General features: G+C 41.9%; 1 protein-coding gene across 1 annotated transcript; it reads left to right on the plus strand.

Moving 5' to 3' along the window:
* Positions 1 to 3713: 3713 nt before the first annotated feature.
* Positions 3714 to 26266, plus strand: PLEKHF2 (pleckstrin homology and FYVE domain containing 2). The gene is made up of 2 exons (XM_051611689.1): positions 3714 to 3803; positions 22839 to 26266. The coding sequence occupies exon 2, from the start codon at positions 22853 to 22855 to the stop codon at positions 23600 to 23602; it is 750 nt and encodes a 249-aa protein (XP_051467649.1). The 5' UTR covers positions 3714 to 3803; positions 22839 to 22852; the 3' UTR covers positions 23603 to 26266.

A 26266-nucleotide genomic window follows, 5' to 3' on the forward strand; every position in this document is an offset into this window, starting at 1 on the left:
TATGAATTATTTAATGAAAGCTAAGGTTAAAAATGACATGAATATTTTCAGGCACAGAGCAAGACACGTCCATCCCTAGGAAATTAAGGGTTATTTCTGGTTCAGCTTCTGCGCCTTGTCTTCTCAGGCTCATGGCTAGAGTTTGGCTGTGGAAACTGAGGAAAAAGAATGCTGTTTGGAAGAGAACTGATCTTCTGCAAAGAAAAAGGCATGAACACCAAATAAATAAAAGGTTGTTCTATGTTTATATTTCTTCCTACTGTAAGCATCATTTCTAGGGAAAGGCCATGCTTGTCACAGCTACTTCTTTGCCAAATTCTTTCATACTTCAGGTGTACAATGAGTGCATCCTCTTGGTTATGATGAATTCTCATAATATGAAAATTCTGAGCACAAATAATGTATTTTGCTAGTTTTCCCTTGGCTGATTAGAAGTTGCCCTCAAGTAGTTCCAAAGAGATTTTGAATATGCAGATGGTGTGCCGAAATCCTTACTGTGTCAAAATCTGTGATCCCATTCTGTCAGTGTCAGAGAATTGATCCATCAGAAAATGAGCATGGAGTGAGCCTTTCTGGCTCTATTGTTTGGTAAGATACAGTTTTAAGTGGTTATTGCTGAGTCTCATCTGTGTGGTATGTGCAGCAGAAGGGCAGAGAGGAAAAGCACTGCATTGTAGTCATTGATGTCACATCCAGTACAACCCATCCATTTGCAGCTCAGCTTTCAAGGTAGGTTAAAATGTTAAACTCTGGCAATAGTTGTACATGGACAGAGCTCAACCAAAAACTGAGACAGAAACTACAGATAATCATCCAAATTCAAGTTCACAGCCTGGGGCTTAATTGACAGAACACACATAAGCAAGTTTAACCTAGAGAGGTTGAGAAGCAGTCTTACCTTGAATTTGAGCCCCCAGGTTTAGTTTCTATTGTGCATGTACAGATACTCTCAGTAGGTCAGTGCAAGCTCTTCATTAAGCAACAGTGTATGTACTTTTAATACAACTCTCAAAACCATTGCCACAATTTTTTTGAGGTTGTTTAACAGCCAAAAATTTATATTGTTAACATAAGCTTGACAAGATATTTTATAATTATATATAAAATCACAGATGGGCCTGTTTTACTGGACATGTTAATGATATGCAAGATAGACAAGTGTTGTGCTTTTCACAGAGGAAAAAAAAAGCCCATGTATTTAGATGTTTTTCTTTTAAAAGGGAAATGTTGACAGACAATTACCAGATTAGGTTCTTTTGTCTGCTGCTTTGCATTATGTTACATGGAAAATAGGAACCATAATATATCAATGTTACGAGTGTTAAAAGCAATGCCACAAAAATGGTGTGAGAACCTTTATTTGTCACTTGGCTATTTCCATTGCAGCTGTGGTCTGCTTGCTACTAACAATTTTTGTTTTCCTATGCCAAGAGTAAAATTCTAACCCCACGTTTACCCAACTGAAGGTAGAACACTCATTGACCCGAGTTCTGTTTAGAGAACCAAGGTGTTCAGAAATGATTAACAGCAAGTTTCCATGGGTCATCTTTGGCTCTAGTCAGCTGTTTAGTCGTCTGTTGGTGGGTTTGCCAAGAAGGAACTGCTCAAAGGTTAGCAAGCAAGTGTAATAATTTCCTGAATACAAGCTATACTCTTAGGTGTGTTGAATCCTATGGAATGAATAGAAATAGGTGTCACAAAAAAAATTTGTAATATACGTGTGAATTAATTAATTGAATCATTTGATCATTGCATAATGAATTTCCAAACAATAAATTAACTCATTATGTTACGAAGGTGATAAAAAGAATTAGATAAATGTAGGGATTCATTATCAACTCCTCTTAAGGAGTATATTAATTGCAACCTCTATCACGTGAAGCCCACATTCCTCCTTCCGCTCCCCCCCCCAAAGAAGACTTAGAAGAAGCTCAGTTAATGAGATAAATAGGTAATTGCTCTATTTTTACTTTTTTTTTTTTCCCCCCCTAAGTCTCCACTAGTGGTCACTGTTGGGGACAGGGCACAAAGTGAAACGGAGGTCAAACACCACATCTTGTGGCTCCTGGCGAGTTTCAAGAACAGAGTGGTCTGTTTTTTTGGCACTTTTATTTGTTGGGGATTTTTTTTTTCTATTTTTGTTTACAACAAAATGAACAGATCTCGGAAAGGAGTGAGGAAGTGATAAGGGTGATAAGGAAAACTCAGATTTTGCAAAAATGCTCTCAAAAAATGAAATTGTTGATAGGCAACATATATGGGTTTATACCAGGGCTTAAAAAGCTACCACAATCTTCTTTAGAGAAAGAAAAAGCATTAATAAAAAATGTTTTTCATGTATACTTGGTTTTCTAACTATTGCTTTCTGCATAGAAATCAAGTGGCTCGAGATGGGTTTCTTGTCTTGGTGGGAGATTTGCTGTGTCGTTCATCAGGCACTTCCTCCTTAGCACTGTTCATTCGCTGTTTGTCAGGGTCCATTGGAAGGGGTCAGGTCTGCTACTCGCAGAAGGGATGTGGGTTCAAGCAGCCTCACTTGCTTTGGCTCTGTAGGAAATTCACTCGTGGAGCTGGGAGCATGTGTTCATGGTCTTTCACAGCTGTCCACAGTCACTTGTCACACCCCCAGACAGTGTGCCCCGTGTGCGGAGGCCGTGTCGGTCACAGCAGTGAAAGGGGGCCCTTCCGTCTTCTCTGTCCTTCAGAAAACCCTTAGGGCAGCATCCAGCTTGGGCTGAACCCCGGGTGGGTTTGATGGCAGAAGCAGATGGCCAGGCTGCCATGCTGGAGGGTGGGAGGAGGCAGGTGTGGTCAGCCCTTCGTGTCCTGCTCCCTTCCCTCTCTCCTTCTCCCACGCTGGGAGGGACGAGGCTCAGGGATGCCGCCCTCACCTATCCATCTCCCTGTCAGAGCTGGCATACAAAATTCAGATAAGTTACGAAATTTCAGTGGGTTTGTTACTACCACTGGAAAGCCCCACCAGCCAACCACACTGTTTTGTTGTTGGTTTGGGTTTTTTTTTTTTTTTCCCAGAAAAGCCACCAGCTTTATTGCCGAATAATGTGAAGTTTGGAAAACGAAACTGTGCTGTATTGCGTGTAAGTGAAACTTGCTTAAGAAAAACAAAACAACAAAACCCTGGGGCCATTTTCCAGGGCACAGGACTTGGCACCGGAGCGGGGCTGTGACAGGGCACGGCACTGCTGCCGAAGCAGGGGGGCTGTGCCCCTTTCCCTCCCGTTTCACAGCTCCCCAGAGCCCCCCAGCCGCCCTCCCGCTCCAGTGCCACCCGTCATCTGGGAATCTCGGAAGAACCAGGTTAGCTGCTGTTCAGCTGGCTAAGTTTGGTCAACGCTGTTTCTGGTGGGAGCCGTACTGGCAGGATGCTGGTTTCTCCAAGCCGACCCACAGCCACGTTAGTAACATCCTTCGTGTGCTAGGAAAGGTTTACGTGGAGAGAGGTACGGAAAAACGCGACCGTCCTTATTCCGGGACAGCGCGCTTGGAGGCGCGGGCATAGAACATCACGGGTTCGGGACGGTGAACAAAGAATGGCGATGTGGGTTTAAAAAATACAAGCAACAACAACAAAAAACCAAACCGAACCGGTGTGGGTCTCCGGCTGGGGAGGGCCGGCCCTGCCCCGCTGCCCCGGGCCCGCAGCGCCCGCCCCGCCCCGCACGCCCCGCCCAGGACGGCGGCCCCGCCCGCAGGGCGCGGTGCCGGGCCCGGCCCCCGCGGGCTGCGAGCGGCGGGGCGGGCGGCGGCCGGCGCGGGGGCGGCAGCGGGAGCGGGAGCGCCGGGTGAGCAGTGCGGGGATCTTCTCGGTGGCGGCCGTTCGGCAGCCGGGGCCGGCCGGTCGGTCGGGGAGGGGGAAGAAAACTTTTCCCGGCGGAGCCCTCCCCTGCCGGTGCGCCGGCCGCTTTTCCGCGGCCATGTTGGGAGCCGGGGCTGCCCGGCGGGGAAGGAGCTCCCGCGGCGGGAGGCGGCGCTGGGCTCCGCTGCGGTGCGGTGCGGGGCTGTCCCGCCGCGCGGCTGCGGCGCTGCCGCTCCCCGCCGGGAGGGGCGGGAAGGGCCTGGGGAGAAGCGGGGTGGCGGGCGCTGGCTGGTCCCAGGGCGCGAAAGGGAATTGCGGGGCCTCGGAAAGGAGTTCGCCTTCGGAAGGGGTTGGAAAACAACCGCGGCGGCGGCCCCGCCGTGTTACATAAGTGCCTGAAACTGCCCAGTGACGGGCCCGGGCGGCGGCCGCGCTCCGTGGGGCGGAGGGGCAGGACGGGACGGGGCCCGGAGGGCGCTCCCTTCCGCGGCGGGCCCGGCGGGACAGCCTGCCCCCCGGGACAGCCTGCCCCCCGGGACAGCCTGCCCCCCGGAGCCTGCCCCCCGGGAGCCTGCCCCCCGGAGCCCGCTTCGGGAACCCGCCTTCTCCCGCCGCCGGGAAGCGCCTGGAGTTTTTAAACTCCTCGTCGTCGGTCACGGAGCGAGCCTCCTGGAAAGTCTTGATGCTGTGGTAAAAAAAACTCAAACAACAAAAGGCAGCGAACCCGCGGGTGGTGCGGCTGCCGGCATCAGGTGCTGGGTGTTGGTTTTTTTTTTTCCTGTAAAAGGCACATATTTTGGTGAGGAGCGTGACTGATCTGCTTAAGATACGTGTGGCACATAAGCTGTTGTCTGAAGGCGGTTCAGGAAAAAGACAGCCGCATGTTTTTCCTTTCGTCTCATTTGAAATACTGTGAGCCCAGACACGGGTATTTATACATGGCACAACTGCTCAGCACGGCAAGGCAGCAATGAGTGAGTCTGCTGTGCAGCGCGCCTTGGCATAAGGCTTGTCCCTGCTAGGAGAAGCGTCTGTAGCTCAAGTTTTGGTGTGAAGTGTCAGTGCAGTAGTTTCTGATAACCTGCTGTATCCTCAACCAGCGATTAAGGATTCCTGTGCCTGTCTTTTGAATTGATGAGAAGCATCCCTGAGCCCTTACCTGGGCTGCCTGGGCTGCTGAGTAGTTATTGTAGGGGTTCCTGCCAGTTTGACAGACACTGCATCCAAGGCTGTGATGTGCCTGACAGTTCAGACAGGGTTAATACAGTTGGCAAAGTGAGTCTCCCATCAAACCCACAACACCAGAATCAGTTTCAGAACTGAGATTGCCAATTCCCCTTTCTCAAAATAAAAAGAACTTAAATACTCAGCATTCAAGGTCTAAGAACTGTATATTGAGTTATTTTAGGAACAGCTGTCTGAAAGGAGGGTAGTATTTAAAGATGGCAATGTAATCACTGCTGAGATGCTACAGATTACTTGCTTTGTATGCAGTCATCAACACGCAGAAAGTAATTGGTTCTTTAGCTCAGAAGGTAACGTTTTTTTGCTGTTAACACAAAATACTGTTGACTAATCAAATCCTTATGTATTTAAATGTCATGTGTATCAGCTCATTTTATTAAATAACGTTTTCTTGGTTGTGTTAGGGCCGTGCTGCTTCTGTTGAAAACAGCAATGAAAGTGAAGCGTTGTAAGCCTGAGCTCCAAATTCTTGCTTCTGAATGCAAATTGGCCATGTGCCTTTTGGAGTGTCTGTGATTTTTTGCTCTGCATAGAAACCCACATAGAGGAAGTCCCTTAAATGCTAAATGAAAACTGGTGAGTAGAAATTTGGAGCTGGAGGAGCTGGATCAGTTTCCTCTGCTGTGTCCTCTGGAAAGAGACAGAGTAGTGTCTTTTCACCTAGAAGCAAGTTTTCATTAGCTGCAGTGATGAAATCATTCTTTAGCAAGAGCTTTGTTCTGTTTCCCTTAAATTATGGGCTGAGCCTTAACTCTGGTATTACATACATCCTGGGACTAACAAAAAAATCTATGTGTAACATCCTGAAGCCCTTTAGTTTACAAAAATTATAATCAGTAAAGTGGTGGTTGTACTCAAGTGGCGTGGTGGCTTTTAGGATTCACTGCAGTAGTTAGTGGACGCGGGAAGGTTTCATCTCTCCTGAGTCACTGCATTAAAGAGAGACAGAACTGCAGTTTCAGGTGAGGCATGATATGACAGAACTTGGCAAATCTCGTTGACCTCGCCAAGAGCCAAGTGAGGGCAATAGAGCCAGGGTGCTGGCTGCAGGCAGCGTACAAACAGCTGGTTTTGTTACACTTGCAGCATTTTTGGTGACTCATCTCCAAAGAAGACTAGAGGTGTTCAAGTGGCAGCTTAGGGTCGAAGCATGGCGTGTAGACGCGGGAGAGTTGAAATTTTTAAAACTTGCAGATAGATTTTTCTGAAAAAGTGTCTGTTAACTAGAAGCGTCAGAAGTGGTGGTCAAGCAAACAAACAGCATGCAAGTTTTTGTTCTTACAGGCCATGTATCAGCAGGCAGTGTCAAATGAGGAAACCCCAGCATTAATGATGGATAAGTTTCTTAGGTGTTGGTAGGTAAGAAAGTTCGTTAACTACTTGATTTTTGTTTTAAGAAATTAAACCTTGTTCTGTATTGCTTCATGTTCTAAAGGTATGTTGGTGACTTATTCCAAAGTCTGTTAATAGTTAAGCTTACTTTTCCATTTAAGTTATGATTTATTTTATTTTTTAATTTGTAGGTAACACTTTTATATATGTCCTATCAAAGACTGATTAATTTGATGTGTGATAACTGAGATTGTTTTGAAAGATAATAAATAAGGTGCAAAAATAGACTTTTGAAATGGGACAGTGTATTTAAAACTTCCTTTCTATGCAGCAAATGCAAAGTTGGCTGTGGTAGGTAACTTTTTTCTACTGTTTAGTGGGGGACTTGCTTTTACAGTTGAAGAGGACGAAAAGCTACTCTGTAGATAGGTGTGGTGTTTACCATACTAAAGATTATTTTAACATGGTCATAAGCTGTAAGATGTGATGACAACTGTTAGCAAGTAGAGGCCTGCACATTATGAGCCACCTGTGTAGTCGTGCTGAGTTGAATGTGTCTGCTTGCATGAGAAGTGGCTTGACTGAGAGTTGTAGACAAAGATTCTCCTTTTATGAAAATAAATATTATTGTGCGTAAGTGTTATTGAGCAGAAGAGTGCTTCATGTTTTTCAGCCTGATGTTTTAGTACTACATAGTAAAAACTGCACTTCATGTTTACTTTGGTTTTCTAAAGTTACATAAATAGGTTAGAGTGCTACTGCTTTGGACATAGTGATGCTTTTTTTTTTAACCTTTTTGTGATGATAAAGAACTTAATGATTAAAAAAATGTATTTTGAAGAGAGTGGCTGTTTTTTTTTCTTGGCATCGTGTTTTACAGTAAAACATTGTTAGGCATATTGTGTATGTGATATAGCAGGATTTTGGCATTTGGCCTAAGTGTAAAAGAAAACAGTTGAAAGTTAAGAATTTAAGATACAGGAATGTTCTCTGTACATTTCACCATTCCTGCATAGAATAAGATGACATGCAAAAGCAGTTAGTTACTGTGGTGAGATGCAATCTCTTGGGAAGCTGTAGGGATTCAGATACATCACCCTCTAGTGACCCCCCAGTATCTGATCTTCAATCAGCAGCTTGAACTTTCGTTTACTACCTCTTGGACCTCAAACGTGTCATCTACTGGTAACTGTTTTAAGTACTTGATGTACTTAGTATGCCTTCTGCAAAAAGAAAAGTTACAGCATGTTCTTTTACATTTCTAAAGTGTACACATAATTTGTTAATGCAAATTAATATTTAAGAGTGTACTGTACACGCTGCCGTTCAGGGTGTCAGATAGCATCTTTCTCGGAACAGTGATCTGTGCAGGTTAGCTTCAGTGCAAAGCCTTGTGCACTTCAGAGTTTTCCTTAGATCATGTCATCTTTGCTGCAACAATAAGAGCCTAAGAGCAAAGGAAAGTGGCCTGTTGGATGAGAATCACGTGGACCACAAGCCCCTGTGGTATTCTGGATGCTGTTTATTGCAGTCAGAGGACTGCATTGTGCTGAGTGCTCTGATGTCTGTACTCCAAGTGCTTTCCACGTAACTTTAAGATGTATCAAAACACATTTGACAAGCAGTAAAAGGGAAAATAGGCCAGTGAGTGCATTTCCCAGGAAGGCCACCTACAGTAAGCTGCTGTGATTACAGGGTTCTTTCAGGAAATGACTTTTTTTTTTTTTTTTTCGTCTTATGTTTTCAATTGTTCCTGACTTAGCAGTCAATACTGGGTAATATAAAACTGAGGCTGATTTTCAGTGTACTTCTGTTCTGAAAGCTGTGTGACAAGGACTTTTTTGGTTGTTGTTGTTTTTTTTGGTTGTTGTTGTTTTTTTTGGTTGTTGTTGTTTTTTTTGGTTTTAGTTTCTCTCCCGCCCTTCCCCCTCTCTCTCAGCCCCCACTTCTCATCTAGATTGGCAGCATGCAGGCAGGTAGACTGCCCTTATAAATGCCCTTATAACTGCTGAAAAGCAAGTTACATTGAAGAAGGAGAAATTCTATGTACAATGTCATTGCTAAAGCTTTCCTTTTGGCTTCTGTTGATAGCTGTCAGATGTTGATTTTTTAGACCTTCACAGTTCAGGCATGTCAGCAGGTAACAGCATTTGGTATTAAAAAAAGGAGCTTATGTCCTGTGCTTAAGAAGGAGCAATTTACTTCTTGGCTTGCATATTTCAAATGTTGCTGGGTAAATAAGTTTAAAATATTGCTGGGGGGTGACAGTGACAGGTCCATGATTGCAGCACTTCATTGTTGTCAGGCTTCCCAAAATGTGGTTTGATTCCAAGCCCCAAGCTGTGTTTCAGCTGCCTGCAAGACCCTGGTTTCTGCTGGGCTGGTGTTTTGCAGCCTGATGACAGCTCTGCTGTGTGCGTGGTTACTGGGGCTTGAGCTGGTTTTTTGTACCAATTTGAGCAACTTTCGTGAGGTTTAAATAGTAGGAAAAACAATTCCCTGCAGCCAGCCATGCTTGTAGTCTGTTCCTGCTGGTGAACTGCTGGTAGAAATAGTTTGGCTTTTTTCTTTTTTTAAAGAGTTAAGAATTTTAATGTATGTCTGAATAGTCTTGTTTTCCTACTATGGTATTGAAAATGTGCTGCAGCAGTACTTTGACCCTGTTACGTAGCGACCAGTAGTCTGGCCTCCTGGAAGTATTTTTGCAGCATAATATAGTATTAAAGTTGCCCCTTAAAGTGGGGATTTCTTAATTTACTTAGATCAAGAGCAGCAGAAAGTTGAGGGGGTTGCCAGAGAAGGAGGTTGAGAGTTGTTACTTGGCTTGTGTCTTGTTTAGTTTTGTGGAAATGCTTGGAATTACTGAGCTGGTAAAAGAAACCTTTTCATTGTCCAGCTATTTTTCCTATATCAGGATATCTGAATGTAAAGGACACGTGCATGTGAAAATAATATTGATACAATAAAAATGAAATGATGATGATGTGGTTATGTTACTGTGCTTGTAATTTACAGGACTGCATGGGAAAATTTTGCTGTGTTTTAAAACATGGCAAAAGGCATTCTGATAAATATGACTTATTTCAGTCACTGAAGACTAAACCCCTTTTTCACATTGACTGAGAGACCTTGTAGCTAGCTGTTCAGGAGTTGCCTCTGTGTGTGCTTTAAACATAATAATCTGTAAGAACAACAAACCACACAACCAATCTGGTTTTGGAGAACTGCTTGCAAGATGGATTTGACAACACTTCTTGTAGAACAGCTGCATCTGGGTCTGTTTTTTCTGTACTAACAATGGTGTGACCCCTCCCCGAAATAATTCAAATATGTCTATTTTGAGATTTAAATGCTATGTAGATGCTGTGGATTCTCTTAGTTGTGCTTGGTTGGCAAAACTTACGGCAGGATCTAGCTTGCTCTGAAATAGGTCAGATCCTTTTGATTTATTTTTCATGGCCCTTACCCAATGTCTATTTAATGTTAGATGTGGTAGTATTGGGGTATGTCAAGGTCCTGGCTAGCCCAGGTGGGAGCTCTGGAGCTGCCAAAGCAGGCGGCTGGCAGGGAAGCTGTTCCTTTGCAGGCAGTGGATCAGATGGGAAGGGCACACGCGGCGCCTGGCCAGGCAGCCTGGAAGGGAGCGGTAAGTCGCTGCTGCCAAACTGGAAAATAACATTTGCTGGGAGAGACTCTTCACGCAGCTAAACAATTGGAGTAGGGAAACATTACATTGTAAGCAGAAAAATGTATTCCAGTGTTCAGTGTCTCAGCCTGGTCAAGTGGTCCTCTAGGCAGAGGTCTCGCACGTGGGGTTTGTGTCTGCTGGAGCTGCTTCTTGAGCAGCAGGATCCAAGGCTCCTGTCCTCTGCCCTTGACTCCTCTGGCACGTTTTTAAGGTGCTGGTCTGTTGTCTGCTGTTCTTCTGATGACTCTTAGCTACTCATTGCTGCAGAGAACTTCAGAAGGAACTTAAACTTTTATGGGCACTAGACCTGTGAAAGCTGCTTTTCAGACTGTTCTGGTGTATGTTCCCAGTGCCTTGGTTAAGATGAAGGATGCAGTTTACTGGCATTGGAGGCTGGTCTAACCACTGCTAGTGCTTCTAAATACATGCACATTGAAATAATAGGTTGTTATCCCATGATGTCAAAGATTTTATCTGAATATTGGCCTTTTTCAGTTAATTCTTTGCTGATCAATTTAAGAGGGCAAATGTATATTATACATAGTTTGTTAATACAGAGCTTGATAAATTTTGTATATATAAAAGCCATAAAAATCTCAGCCTTTTTACTTACACCCATTTCAGTATGCTGACAGCTGCAAGTATTTGGTACGCCCATAGTGGCCTGGATCTTGCTTTCTGTGCTTTGGCAGATCTGTTTGATGTCAGATTGGACACACTGTTCATGGTGGGTTAAGTCTGCCTGTTTGCCTCTGTTTGCAAAACTCAGGCTTCCTGGGTTGTGTGGCTCCATGCTGTGGGGTTTTTTGGGGGGTTTTTGTTGTGGCCTTTTTGAAAAAATTCCTTTCATTCTAGCCTTTACCTGGTTTCCACAGGCATGTGTTGTCTTTCTTCTCCTTCACATCTTGAAAGGCGTTAAGAATTTTCTCAGCTAACTGGCAGCTGTTTGGCTGGCAGTTCCATGTGCCACAAGTGCTGTCCAGAGCCCTGTCAGCCTGTGTCAGTGCTTGGGGAGTGCGCAGCTCGTTAGAGGACAGGTAAAGACATGGAGTTGAAATGAGTTTAGGAAGTTGTTCCCTTTGTTGCTCCAGCCCTTGGCCAGCAAGTGGGGGATGGAGAACTCTGTATTTCTTTCCAGCAGCAGCTGTATCTCTGTTATGCCAAGAGACAAAACCAGTATCGCCTACCACAGTTAATTATAAATAGAAGACTAACAGTGGTAGTAAGCATCTGATTTAATTAAAAAGCAGGTTCTCTTACAAGAATGCTGCTCTTGAGCTTCTGCAGTGAGTTGTCCCCTAAGAGGTATTCAGTGACTTCTTGCAGTGAAGTTGGAGACAGGAGGGAAGTACAACCACTTCCAGCTGATCTAGGAGTGGACTAAGGCTTTCCTGGTTATGTACTTCACTGGTACAAGCCCATCAGTGCTGTCTGGGTTTCCATCTTTTGTATTCCCTGTTGCTGCTAAGCAGAAGTTAGTGAGAACATCTTTGGAACTTAGCAATTCTGCATTTCTGAGTCTCTGTAATGGTTGCCACGTGTTTGTTGCTTGGAGCAGGGATGCTGGCATTATGGCACGTGTCACGGCCAAAGTGGTTCCTTTCACCCTTCATGCAGGGAGGGCTGCAAACTGGCTGAACTCGTCTGGTGGGGCAGCCCGCCTCTGCATGCCTTGGTTTTTCTCCTCTGTGATTATTTAGCATTATGACTTATTCAGGGCATGGGAGCTAGTCTGACTGCTTATAAGCAGGTTAAATTGGTGTTCTCTTTCCATCTGAGGTTTAATGTGTTAAATACCAAACCTCGTGAGAAGCTAATGTACAGAATTTGGATGGTTTTTCCTGCATACAGTAGCTCAGGCAGTGTGCTAACTATTCAGCAGAGTAGCCTGGGTAGTAAAACAACATTGCTCTGCTCTTGCTGTGCTAATACATATGCTGCTTGGCAAAACAGTCGTTTGCTAAAAATAGCTTTCTCTACCCAAACTACCTTCTGAGTGGGTTGGGGAATGTAAGGTCATACATCTTGAAAGACTTACCTAGACAATTATCTCCATCCCCAAAATGGAATTGGCCTTTCTAGGCATTCCTAGCTTGGTTGGATAATGGCTATTACAGTTTTGAAGTGTAATGCACTTGCCATGCAGGTTTGAAAATATTTTTTGTTGTTGTTCTTCATTTAGAGTAATTTATATTCTATGAGTAATTCTTACACAGCTGATCAATTAAAGTGAAACAGCAATCCTTCCTTGTAAGTTGGAAATTAGAGTATACTAAAATTAACTGTAAAGTATTGAAATAAGTGCTAAACTGTAAGATACTAGGCTGTACAAATGGGGATTTCTATGTTGTACCTTCAATAAGAGTTCTAGTGAGACTAGACTTGTGACAGTCACTTGTAGCATTTAAAAAAAACCAACACAAAACTGGTCTGGGTTATTACAGTAATTACAGGTTTCTGATGATATCCAGCTATGCAAATCCATGTATTTGCTTTCATGATGTATTTGGACATGGCTGAATGTTGGACTGAGAAATACTTTGAAGATTTCTAAAATATTGGCAAGGTAGAGTATTTGCCAGGTTGCACAGTATGAAGTAACGTAGTTGCTGTTAACATATTTGCAGCCAGTGCCAGAACATCAGCCACAGGTTGAAACAAATGAAAGGTTAAGGCTGCTGCTTGGTGCTGGTTATACCAGTAAGGGAGTTTCCCCACACTGCGGCCATTGCTCCACAGGCTTGTGCAATGCAGGAAGCTGTGTCTACACAGTGGGGAAGGAAGAATAAAATTTTACATTCCTGTAGATACATTACACTGAGGATCTTAGAAATGAGAGTTGGGAGAGGTCTGCGGTATCATCTGTTCCACTTCCCTGCAAGAGTATTATCAATTGTTCTTTACACTATGTTTTCTCTATAGTGTTTGAATGAAAATGTCATGAGCATCTTTGCTTGTGATACAAAGCAGCCTTGTTATTGCTGCCTTCCTTTTCCAGTGTTTTATCTTGCTGCTTTTTTCTGTTGTTAAAGGCCAGTAATTAATAAAAATAGTGCATAAAAATAAAAAAGTAGTATTTTTTTGTGTCTGTAAATCAAGTCAGTGTTTTGGTCCTGCTACCAGTACCTTTCTCAGTGCCGCAGCCATTAATGGGTTAATCAAAGTGATTCTGGATAAAGACTATGTTGAAGAAATTTAGAGGGATCTTATTGCCTTCTTTCCTACTGTCATCTCTGCCTTTAATACAGTTTGGTTTTAATCTCTTGGTCCTGCTTATATCTTTGCAGTATCATGATGTAGCTTTTTGTCATTCTTGGTCCTCCTGTCTTTCAGCTATCGTCAGGGTTATCTGCATCCTTACCAGCGGGTTACAGTAGTGATAGCCAGACAGTTTATTAAATAAAACAGTGTTGGGAATACTTTTGTGAAGAGAATTAATTGAGAACTCTTCTTTTGAAGGCTGTATTTCTCTTTAAGTGACAGTTGTCATAGTATTTTAAATAGCATCCAGGACAGCTCGCTCCAGCACAGTAGAGGCATTTAGTTGTTACTGTCAAGTCAGTTTTTAGTAACCTTTAGCAGGTGTTTGTCCTACTTGTATCTCCTGTCAACTGAGTTTTTTGAGGGTGACATTTCTTTTAATTCCACTTAACTTTAATGGTCAAGTTGGTCTTTTTACTGTTTCATAAAAAGCAACTCACAAATAGTGGAAATATATAATTAATGTTAAAAAACCTGCAGTTAATTGTTACAGATTTATTTAAGTAACTGTAAAATATAGAATGAAATAGTAACAAATTAATAAATGGGTTAATGGATACTTAAAACTTCATTTTCCTTAATATTTTATCCTACATACTGAAGGAGAGACAAAAAGTTTTAATTAAATACCTCTTGCTGGTATTTCTGTATCATCTTTAATGCACCTCTTGTGATTACCTTTATGGTCCTTGACAGGTAGTGCTGACTTATGCATGAATGCTTGGATTCTGATTATAGCTAATTAGAACTAAGTATATAGAGAAAGCTTGATTTTTCCAGCACAGATGACACAGTGCAACATTCAGGACAAGCAGTGGTATCATCCTTCTCTATGTGTATTGCAGGAGGACATGCGGGAGGTGGATCTCGTGAGACCAAAGTGAGATTTAAAATGTATGCTGATTTCTCCTGACTTGTGTCAGAAACTTAAGAGTATCTGCTGTGCCTGTGTTTAGTTCAGCAATTTGCCACACTAAAACTATTTTCAAAGCCTTAGACATGGATAAGTTTCCTTAAACAAGTTGCACTTCAGAAATTTACGCTGTGTTTTACTTGGCAGTGGTGCAAAAAGTCAAGTGTTGCTCCTAAGAGCAGTACATCTAATATGAATGGAGATTAGAGTATGGTATTACAGTACTGAGATGCCTTCATAGCTGAGAGTTTGTCCACAAAAAGTGGTGATATTACTGTTTCAGAGGGTTAAATCAGAGGGATGTATAAGGGTTCAGGGAAACTTAGTTGTTTGTGTTTATTCAACTGTAAGTCAAATTAACATGTTTTCCTTGCACAGGCAAAGTGCAAGAAGAAAGCTGAAAGTCTGTTGTTATGATACAATGTATTACAATTATTTGGAACCTATTACTAAAAAAATATCCAAAACGTAACTATGTACTAAATGACTGATTCTGCCTGTTGAACTCTTTTTTCCTATTTTCCACTGTAGATCCAAAAGTTGAGTCATCTTACAAACTAGTAATTAATGCACTTTAGATATCTGGTCTCCAGATAGTCCTTGTCAGTCTTTAAATTTACAATTTACTGTTTTCTGTCTTGTAAAAGTTTTACCTACTTTTCATTTATTCCTCCATTTCCAAGTCTTCTCATTTCTTTACATTTGCTTCACTTCAACAATATTTAGATCAGTATCCATGAAGTTCGACAAGGCAAGGTCCTGTACGTGTGAGCGGGCAACCCCAAGCATAGCTATAGATCAGGCAGAGAATGGATTGAGAACAGTGCTGAGGGGAAGGTCTTGGGGGTGCTTGTTGATGACAAGCTCAGTATGAGCCAGAAATGCCTGCTTGCAGCCCATAAAGTCAACTATATCCTGGGCTGCATCAAAAGAAGAGTGGCCAGCAAGTCAAGGGAGAGGTTACTTTCCCTCTCTACTCTGCTCTCATGAGACCACCTGGAGAACTGTGTCCGGTTCTGGAGGCCCCAATCCAGGAAGGACATGGAGCTGTTTGGAGTGAGTCCAGAGGAGGGCCAGGAAGATCATCAGAGGGCCGGAGCACCTTTGCTATGAAGACATGCTGAGGGAGTTGGAGTTGTTCAGCCTGGAGAGGAGAAGGTTCCTGGGAGACCTTATAGTGGCCTTCCAGTACCTGAAGGGGCTACAGAAAAGCTGGGGAGGGACTGTTTACAAGGGCATGAAGTGATAGGACAAGGGAGGAACATTTTCAAGGTGGAAGAGGGTAGATTTAGATTAGACATTAGGAAGAAAATAATCATTGTGAGGATGGTGAGACACTGGAACAAGTTACCCAGAGATTTTGTGGATGCCTCATCCCTGGAAGTGTTCAAGGCCAGGTTGGACGGGGCTTTGACCAGCCTGGTCTAGTAGAAGGTCTCTCTGCCCATGGCAGGGGGGTTGGAACTAGATGATCTTTAAGGTCCCTTCCAACCTTAGACATTCCAAGATTCTATGATCTAATTTATTCTAATGGTGTGATCAGTTAGTGACTTTTTTTTAATTGGACTTGTGTTACTGAATCTGACTTGGAAACATCCAGGAACTGCTGCTGCTTTAGAACTGGATGAGCCTCTGTGTGGTTAGTTTTGATCCCTGGTGCGTTTTCTAGCAGCTTAAACACTTTTTCTTTAAGGCTGTCACCTTAACTGTGATTGTATGTAATAATGGATGAGCTGCATGTATCCTGATACCATGGCTCTGAGAAATCTGGACTGCCTGGTTTGCATTAATGCAGTGTGTTAAAATGAATTGTTAATGGCCTAATTACTAATTGTACAGACTATGATAGATAAACTAGCAATTATGGTAAGGCCAGCAGCATTTTCCTCTCTTGAAGGAGTGTGGAAGAAAAATAATGCTAAAAATTAGATGCTTATTAATTAATGCTTGTTAGCAGGGACTTATGCTTGCCCAGGCCAGAAAGTAATGGAGCACTGCTGGTTTTGCTGTAGTGCTGAAGAAGCTTGGGAATTCACGTTGTGTCCCTGTCCTGCATATCTTTTGTGCCTGTCCTGCAGTCTGAAGGGAGTGCTGGTTGTGATGGTAGTAAGCAGTGAGCTGGGGTGAGGAAATTCTTTTGTGCTGACCTGTGTGCAGTCTGCATTACTATGCTATAATAGGTTTTTTTCATCTCTTTTCTCCCCTCCAGCACCCTATTATCTCTGGTTCTGCTCCGTGGTGATCAGGTCAGCTGCTACAGTGCTTTTCTGGCAGTGTAAAATTAGATGTAGCTAAGTCAGGATTGCTTTCTTTTTAGTTGACTCCTTATGTCTGTCTTCAACTACAGCTGCTATTCTTTGCAGTTTAGTCTGGCCTCTATCAAGAGCAGAGCTAGCATATAAAATAAACATTCTTCTATTTTGAGTAAGACCTATAGGAGCATTGAGTCCTGAGAGATCGTTAGTTTGGTCACCAGGATACAGTGACAGAAAAAAAACCAGTTATGTGGGAAGTGACTTATCCAGTGCATAGCAACCCTAGCAGGATTACTTCCCTGCTGTAGTAGTCTGGAATGTTAGTACTGTAGTAAATGTATGACTTCTTCAAAATCAGTTGTGTTTTAGGTAAGTGTGTAACTTGTTAGTTCTTTAAAGGTTTCTGCAATATCTACACTTGCTCACTAACTACTCTCATCAACAGAATACAAATGTAAAACTGGAGTGAAATAGGAGAGCAAGAACTTGATAACAGAATTGTTATTTCTGTATAAGCTTCTTGTCACTAAAAGTAAAAGTCACTTAATGTCAACGGCAGCTCTGCATGTGGTAGAGGACTTGAGACTTCCTGTGTTATGAAATATTTTGTCACCTTTAAATAGTGTATTAGGCTATGGAAATGAAAGCCTTTGCCCAGCATCTTCATCCTGAAGTAGGCTTATTCAGAACATGTGTGAGGAGGAGGACGAACTGAAGGTATTGTAGCATTTTAAGAGCTGAGATTTATTTGGAAGGCTACTGAACCCTGTGCATGATGCAGCTCTATCTAGCTAATTTTTCCTACAAGTTTATCTACTTATTTTTGTGATGTTTTGACTAGCAGCTAGTACTACGCTGCAGTCTGGACACAGAAAATGAAATTTGTGTGATGGAGTGATGCTCCTTATAGACAAATTAAGTCCTCCTTGCCTAAGCGCCATGGGACCTTCAGGGGTTTGTATGCAAAAAGCATGAAACTGGAATCAGATACGTTAAAATATGAACAATAGGTCTGAAGTTTTTGACTTCATAGCATTCTTGAACTGAGACTATGTATAAGATGCTCCTCCTGTCTTCTTAAGTGAAGCTGTCTGGCCTGTCATTTTGAGACCCTTGGTTCTGGTTTATTCCTCACTTGCTTTGGGGAAGATTTGGTGCATGTTCTTAGCAAGTTGCCATCATGTGGGAATTGCTTTGTTTGATCACGTCTTGAGATCCTGCATCCTGAGGACAGTAAACCAAAATCTTTTTCTTGTAGTGGCCAACAGTAAAAACTTCAGGTTTTAGCTGGCAGAGAGGACTACATTGCCACCTGCTTCCAGAGTATGATCTATTGTCTTTCACAATACATTAGAATATGCTTTAAGAGAAGATTGTTACCTTTTTAAAAGACTGGTAATTTATAAATTTGCATAGCTTTTGGACTGTGACCTCTTGGAGTTACAGGTTTTTTATTACAGGAGTTACAGTATTTTAATTTAGCATCTCCTTGGACTGTGCGCTCAATGAGAAGAAGAGGTGCACCTTTTCTCCTAACTAGCTCTTGTGGCTTAGGGATGCCTTCTCTTTTGTGTTCCTGATAATTTTTTTCCATGGTTCATTATTATTTGTAATCGTACTTTCCAGGTAGTTTATCCTTTTTTTGGACTTCTTTCCTTTCTCAGAAGAGACCAGTGAAAGTGAATGAGCATTAGTGTGCATAGAATTTCAGATGAAATTTTGAATTTTAGTTCTCTAAAAATTTATAAGAAAAATGTCAAGAGTGCTTATTTTAAACAGTCTGATCTATTAGTGTGGGGAAATAAAATTCATGCCCTGGAAAGGTGGAGTAATTAATCAGCACTCTGATTTTTACCTTGATTGAGGTACTTTAATTGAGGTTGGTAGATGAGAATTTTGTTGAACATTAATAGACAAAATCTTCAATCTAGAAGAGATATGATTATCTTGTGTTTCTTAATAGTTCTTAACTTGCCCAGAATTCTGACTTTAAGTCTAGTGATTATTCTCACAGCAAGCTAAAAGTACAGTCTTCAGCACGAGGTCTGGAGTCATGTGTCTTGGTTTCAAGCCATGATTATTAAATGAGCCTGGTTAGAGTTGTTTTCTCTTAGGTCATCCTAGAGAACAGTTAATTAAAACCTTTAGCCTTTTCTCCCCCTGTTTTCTTCTCCCAGTGACTTGTATTTTGAAAGTTTTCATGGTGACCTTGAATCGAGTTTGCTGTTTATTGGCAGGGAGTGCAGAGAGGGCTGAGTTGGAGCTGTGGAGCAGTGAGTGCTTCTTCCTACAGGTTGCAGAAACTTCACACCAAGAGCTCACACTCATTAGTACCATTGTATGGTTTGGGGGCGATGGGGCAGTGATGTTTCCCCTTGTCAACTAGCAAAAGCATTTAACCTGCTGTAACTTGCAGATTACTTGTATAAAAGTGTAAGTTTAGAAGCAGTGCACATTGATACTTACCTGCAGAAAAGTGTATTCTTCTGATCTGTCCCCTGTGCACCCTGCTGACTGATCTCCTGCCCCTCTTGACAGGGAACATGGGATTACTAAATAACTTTATGCAGACCCTGTGACTGACTCCTTCCTTTCTAAGTCTGAAGCAGCTGTTGGTTCAGCTTTGGCACTTGCAAAAGCAGTTTATTCCTAGTATGTTGTTAGATGGGAATGGTTATTGGGGAGTTAATGGCAATTAACCCCATATTCCACACCCAGGGCTTCTGCAGTCAAGCACCTGAATGTGATTTTTATTTTTTTGAGCTTCATACTACAGTAAATGCCCATCAGAAAGTTCCTAGTTTATCTTTTGCATTCCCTCCTTAGTCTGTGGTAGACAGAGAATAGCTGGGATAAGTCAACAGCATTTCTGTGGAGTGGCACCTCTGCGTTAAACAAGGCTGTAGGAGAAGTGAAAATGATCACTTACCTGAAAAACTCATTCTCAAGTGCCAGTGTTGTGCCTCCTTGTCATGTGGTAGTAGATAGATGGAAGGTGTATACTTAAAAATAAAACCAGCTAGACCTTAACACTAAATAAAACATGTAAAGGGTGGTTATTGTGTCCCCTCCATGTGTGTAAGTTAGTATTAGTGCTTGGAATGCTTGAAAGAAATAAGGTGTCTGTTGAAAGGTAAATTTTGGATATGCCTGTATAGTTGTAGCATTAAAAAAAAAATATTTTTATTGATGTAATTTGAGTCTTTTGCTGTTCTCTGAGAGGAAAAAAACCCAAAGTATTTCTGTTTACTGATCAGTTTTAGCAAATGTACTTTATATGCAGGGCACTGCCTAAGTACCTCCCTTCCCATTCCTCCATTGACCCCCTCCACTGCAGCAATCCTGCCAACCCAAGCCTTGAAACTCTCCAGTTAGTTCTCAACTTGATCAGCCCTGATCTAATTCAGTGTGCACCTTTTGTAATGGCAAAAGGGAGCAGGGAGGGGGGCAGGTAGCATAAATGGGTATTGCCTCAGAAGGAAACAAAGCAGAACCATATCAGCTAAGTTTGTTGTAGCAGAAGGATTTAGGGATTTAGTACAATGTCCCACTTGTAGGCATCTCTTAAAGGGAGCGATGAACAATGGTTCAGAAAAGTTGGGCTGATGAAGGAGATGGAAATAACAAGGGTTTGTTTTGTTTTGTGTGGGGTTTTTTTCCCTTCCACTCAGACTCCCAGACCTCTCTAGATAAATGACAAGAATTTCAGACCTAAAAATGCTTAATAAAGAAGGTAGTGATGGTTATTCTGATTGAAGACCAAAAAAAAAGTTTGTTTTGCAGCAAAGATGACTTTCTAACTGATCAAATGGGGAGCCACTGGACAGGGTACTGAAGGAGGTCTCTTTTTTTTTTTTTTTTTTTTTTTTTTTTTTTTTTTTTTTGAGGTTGAACTGTTACCTGCTGGAACTAGCTTAAGTGTACTTGTTTGTGTGCCTTGATGCAGCACAGTTAAATCTCTTGAACCTCTTTTATGTCAGTTTGCATTTTGTCTTGACCTTCTGCTGATCAAAATAATTTCAGATTTGGTGGCTTTGTGATTCCAGTAACCCTAAAACACAATGGTTAACACAATGCTTATGTATTCTAACTAATGGTGTAAGGCATATAAAGAAAATTCAAATGAAGTGCTGAGTAATATCTTTTATTAGGTTCTTCTGTCTTCGGTGTCAGACTTTAGTACAAGCTGATGTAATGTGCAGAGCTTAAAAAAAGGTCATTATAATTCTATCTGAGCAAGCCCACTTGTCAAGCTGTTCTAATGTGGAACTAATTAAATTCTCAAAGCAGTAACTTAAAAGTTATTTTTTAATTACACTTAATGTCGGCCATGTGGATTTGTGTAATCACAGGTAACATACTTCTTTAGATGAGACTTCATGAAAGGTTTCTCTGCCACCAGATTTCTATCAAGAAGTTTCATCTCTGTTTTGTAAGGAAGTATCTGATTCATAGGAAGAAGATTGACTGGATGACATTATGGCAAGAGTCTGAGCAGCATCAAGCCTGAGCCTAGTTTCATCTTGGTTATTATAGGCTGATACTGTATTGTTGGCACACAGTGTAGATGTAAAATAAAAGCTTTATGAATGTAGAGAACTTCCCAAATTGGGATACTGTTGGGTTTAGGGCACCAGCATATTTGCTGCTCTGATTTTCTTCAGGCTTGTTCAAAGCTGTGGTTGTACCAAAGGGTGTCATGAGCATCAGCCCTGGAAAGGAAGGCACAAGAGAGCAGTCTTCTATAAGAATGGAGTGTCGGGTCTGTCCTTAGCTCTTGTCTCTGCTGGCTGTCTCACTGCTCCATCATGCATGGGGTTCAGGAGGAGCCTGGGGGAAGCAGATCTGGATCAGACTGGCAGGAGTTTCCTTTGCCTGATTTCTGCCTGGGAAGCTCTGGGTAAAAGATAGGCTAAATAATGGTTTGCCAAGGTATGAATCACTGTAGTAATTTCTTATTTTCAGTTCCTTGTTGGAAGTCTTAGGAATCTCACACTTGGGGTAGGGATGAAAGGTGGTTTTGATCTGTAATTGAAACATATGTACTCTCTAGTTTATCAGCACTTCCTGAAATATGAAGCCTTCCTGCATAAGTTTCAGCTGGTGCAGGTCACTTACTTCTCCTCAGAAGTTGCAAGCTGTGTGACTTGTCCTCTGTGCTCGTCTGCCTTTGTGTCCCCTCATTATGATGGATGCAGATACGGTTGAAGTAGGTGAGGAGGGAGGGACTGTGGGGCCCCTGCAAAAAGACTGCAGCAGCGAGCAGGTGATGGGCCACTAGCTGTAACTTGCTCCCTGCTCCAAGCTGTGGCTTGTGCAAAATGTTTTTAGGTAGATTGGTGAGTTTAGCCCATGATTTAAGGTTTGCATACTGAAAAAAGAGCAATACTGAGCTTGGGTATGGTGGTTTCCTATGTGAATATAAACGATACTTGTTTTTTTTTTCTGTCGCTTTAACACAAATGTGGACCTCAAACTGCTCCATTAATTTGATGTTTCTGTCAGTATTAGAATTTGGAATGATTAATGATACATTATTTTGCCGTCCAGAGGTGGTAGGTGCAGGGGGATATACAGATAAAGATGAACATTAAAAGAATCATAGAATGGTGGGGGTTGGAAGGGACCTCTGAAGATCATCATCTAGTCCAACCCCCCTCCTAGAGCAGGATCACCTAGAGCAGATTACACAGGAACACATCCAGGCAGTCTTTAAATGCCTCCAGGGATGGAGACTCCACAACCTGCCTGGGCAGCTTGTTCCAGTGCTCTGTTACCCTCAGAGTGAAGAACTATTTTCTTATATTTAGGTTAAACCTCCTGTGTACCAAATTGTGACCACTGCCCCTTGATCCCTGGACACCACTGAGAAGAGTCGGGCCCCATCCACCCAACACCCACCCTTTAGCTATTTATAAGCATTAATGAGATCCCCCCTCAGCCTCCTTTTCTCTAAGCTAAACAGACCCAGCTCTCAGCCTTTACAACCTTAAACCAGGATGCAGTAACCTTAATAGAGGGGAAGCTTCCCAGCTGGTTGTCAGAGGCCCTCAAGAGCAGTGCTGTGGGTGCTGTCTGTGTGATAAAGATAGCTGTCAGCTGGATGGAACATTTTTACTTTTGGAAAAAAGACTAATTGGTTGCTAAAAATTCTTAGGTTTTAATACCTAATTAAATCTAGCCCAAGTCGGTGCCTCTGAGCCAGCAGGTTCTGTCAGATATTTTAAGAAATGCGGGGTTGGTACCTTCCTTGGGGAAGGCTGCTGCTGAATCAGTCCTGCTCTAACAACAAACCTTTTTTTTTTTTTTTTTTTTTCCTAATTTCAGGATACTTGTGAAAGATGGTGGATCGCTTGGCAAACAGTGAGGCAAATACTAGAAGAATAAGTATAGTGGAAAACTGCTTCGGAGCAGCCGGTCAACCTTTGACTATTCCTGGTCGTGTTCTGATCGGAGAGGGAGTACTAACGAAGCTGTGTAGGAAGAAGCCCAAAGCAAGACAGTTCTTCCTGTTCAATGACATTCTCGTTTACGGTAACATTGTCATCCAGAAGAAGAAATACAACAAACAGCACATAATCCCACTGGAAAATGTCACTATTGATTCCATCCAGGATGAAGGAGACTTACGGAACGGGTGGCTTATCAAGACACCAACAAAGTCTTTTGCCGTGTACGCTGCCACCGCCACAGAGAAGTCTGAGTGGATGAACCACATAAATAAGTGTGTGTCTGATTTGCTTTCCAAAAGCGGGAAGACTCCTAGCAATGAACACGCAGCTGTCTGGGTGCCAGACTCAGAAGCCACCGTGTGCATGCGCTGCCAGAAAGCAAAATTCACACCCGTCAACCGTCGCCACCACTGTCGCAAGTGCGGCTTTGTCGTGTGCGGGCCTTGCTCTGAAAAGAGGTTTCTTCTCCCAAGCCAGTCTTCCAAACCTGTGCGGATTTGCGACTTCTGCTATGACCTTCTTTCCACTGGGGAGATGACAGCTTGTCAGTCCGCTAGATCAGACTCCTACAGCCAGTCACCTAAATCATCTTTAAATGATGTGTCTGATGACGATGACGACGAAGACAGTAGCGATTAAGCAGCAAACGTTTTTTCCATGTGTTGCAGTTTGTGTTTCAAACGATACGGAGCTGCTTTTGGGGAAGTCTTTAGTGAGGTTCCTCAGAAAAATTGTGTTCTAGCCATAAAATATGCCTGAGTATCTTCAGTTGTGATGTGCCTCAGTCTATGAATTCTCTAGACAATAGTATTTTTCACTCCTCTGCAGGGATAGACCGTTGCAAATGTTACCGGAATGTTTTCCAACTTCTTTTACTTGAGTTGTGTCTAGGTTAGACTTTTGTGGAAGATTGGAGAGTAAAATGTACTTTCTTAATTTAAATACCCATATTTTCTAATGCTTTGTATCGATAGGCTGTTCTGTGGGTTTTTTCAGATGTAGGGCAGAAGACTGTAAGCATGCATGGAACAATGTTTTGGTTAATCCCTTTGACTGTCTTGGTTTTCTAATCATGTTGTATAAGAAGTTGAAATGTGACATCACTTACAAACTTAGGTGTCACAAAACTTGGAAATTGTCTTGTTTTGCTCTTATTTATGACTTCTACGCCAAGCAGTGCCTTGTACCAATTGTGCTGATTCAGGAAGAAACAAACCTGTTCTGTGTCGTCTGTATTTGCCTGATGCTGGTATCTGAGAGATTGTTGGTGCTATTGAAAATAACTGCTGTGTTCAAAGTGGAGCTTTGACAAGGTCATAACTGTACCCCATGGTAGGTGATGGGGACTGAGATCACATGTCCCCACCTGTGCAGGCAGACCCAAAGACTCTGCAGATTCCCACAGGCTTCAGCAGGGTTCTCCTCGCAGGAATTGCACTGTGGGTCGGGATCTTGAGATGAGAAGCTTAGGGGGACTCTTCACGGGGATTTATATGGTTTCTTTTCAGAACAGTTACTAAGTTAAAAATTTGGCAAATGCATACTGAGATACTTACTGAGTGATAGCCTATATATTTTTTGATATAATTCCCTCAAATGACACTAAATTGTTTCTTAAAACGTTAGTGAGAAGGTTGGGTTGTAGACTGTTTTTTTTTGTTTGTTTGTTTGGTTTGGTTTTTCCCCCCCTAGGAGTTTTATTGGCTTGTTTAAAAATAATCTAGTATTTTGAACAAAAAGCCTGCGAGCATCCTTAGAATACTGGCTTTCCTTTTTACACAGCTGACCTCAGGATAAATGTGAGATGCAAGTTACTTCATTCTAAATGTATACCCAGGACCAAGAAAGATGTATTTAAGAGCTATAATGAAATTGTCAGTGCAGAAAATGTCTCTACCATAGTATTAATTTTTATTTTTAATAAGTTCTCGAATACAGAAATGGCATGTTCCTTTATAAATGTAAAAGCTAGACTTGCAAAGACATGTTTAACCCCCAAATACTACGTTTCTATATTTTTATAATGGTAGTGTCAATTTTGAAGCAGAAAAACCTCTTTGAAATAGTTGTATGAATTTAGTAGCAACCGACTTTCTAAAAAAAATGTTAAACTTTTGTATCTCTTTGACAATTTCTGCACTGTTTGCCTTGGTTGGCAATAATTGGGTTAAATATTTATTGAATAAACAATCAATGCTGCATATTGCACTAGTCTCCCATATTCTGTACACTGTAAATGTTAGTAATAATTTTGTTTATAAAAATTAGCAAAGCACTTCAAAGCCATCCATGAGATTTCTGGTAGCTAAAGATGCACTTAGCATCTTTAGGGAGGCACTCTCCATTAATAGTCTGCAAGACATTGCTTCAGGTGAAAATTGTGTTAATATTTTTAGCTTGGGCAATTTCCAAAAGTACGTTATTTTAAAAGCACTGAAGAGTATTTGATCTACTTTGAAATGAACTTTAAGAGGGGAAAATGCTTTCTGATGGAGACTAGGAACTACGAGGATTCTGTAAAATTGCCAGAAAAGCAATAAAAAAAAGTATATATTGAAAGAGTAGCTGAAATGAGTAGTTACATATACTTGTTCCCTGAAAGATGAGGGGAATGATGACCTGCAGCAGGGGAAAATGGGCTATTCTGAAAGGGTACTTTCAGTTAATAGTGCTTCCTTTTTGTACCTCTCTTACTCTATATTTATATTTCAGGAATAGAGACTTGTCAGTTTCAGTTTTTCTGCAGACCTGAAGTACAGACCTCCCTTGTACATGCCTTCTAGTGACTAACAATAATTTTCTTCCTGGTGCAACTGTTTCCTCTTTCTTAAGCTGTCAAATATTAACTGGTCTTGTTAGAGAGTCCATCTCCTTGTGTACTTTTCCCTGTGTTTCTGTATGTTGTGCTTACTTTTCAGCACTTTTTAGGGGGTGGAAGAGGGTTGCCAACATCCTATATTTTGCAGAATGTTCTTATACCTACGTCAAATACCTTTTTATCTGTGAATGAAACTTGCACTGTGCTGCACTGATTCCCGAAGCTGTAACCAAACCAATGCGTGTGTGTGGGATTTTTTCATCTGGAATTGATGTACATGGTCCAAGCTTTTTGAGAAAGCATTAAAAAAAAAAAGTGTTTTATGGTAATACTCCTATCCCTCAGTGGTGTTTGTTTAAAACTTTACAAAATGGACTTAACATTTATTTCTCTTGTACTTAAAAATTCCTGAAAGGGCTCATTTCGTACTTTGTAGTCTTGCTCTGTCAAACTATTTTATTTACAAATATATGGTGTAGCTTCAA

Source organism: Apus apus, chromosome 2 (assembly GCF_020740795.1).
Source record: "Apus apus isolate bApuApu2 chromosome 2, bApuApu2.pri.cur, whole genome shotgun sequence".
NCBI lineage: Eukaryota > Metazoa > Chordata > Aves > Apodiformes > Apodidae > Apus > Apus apus.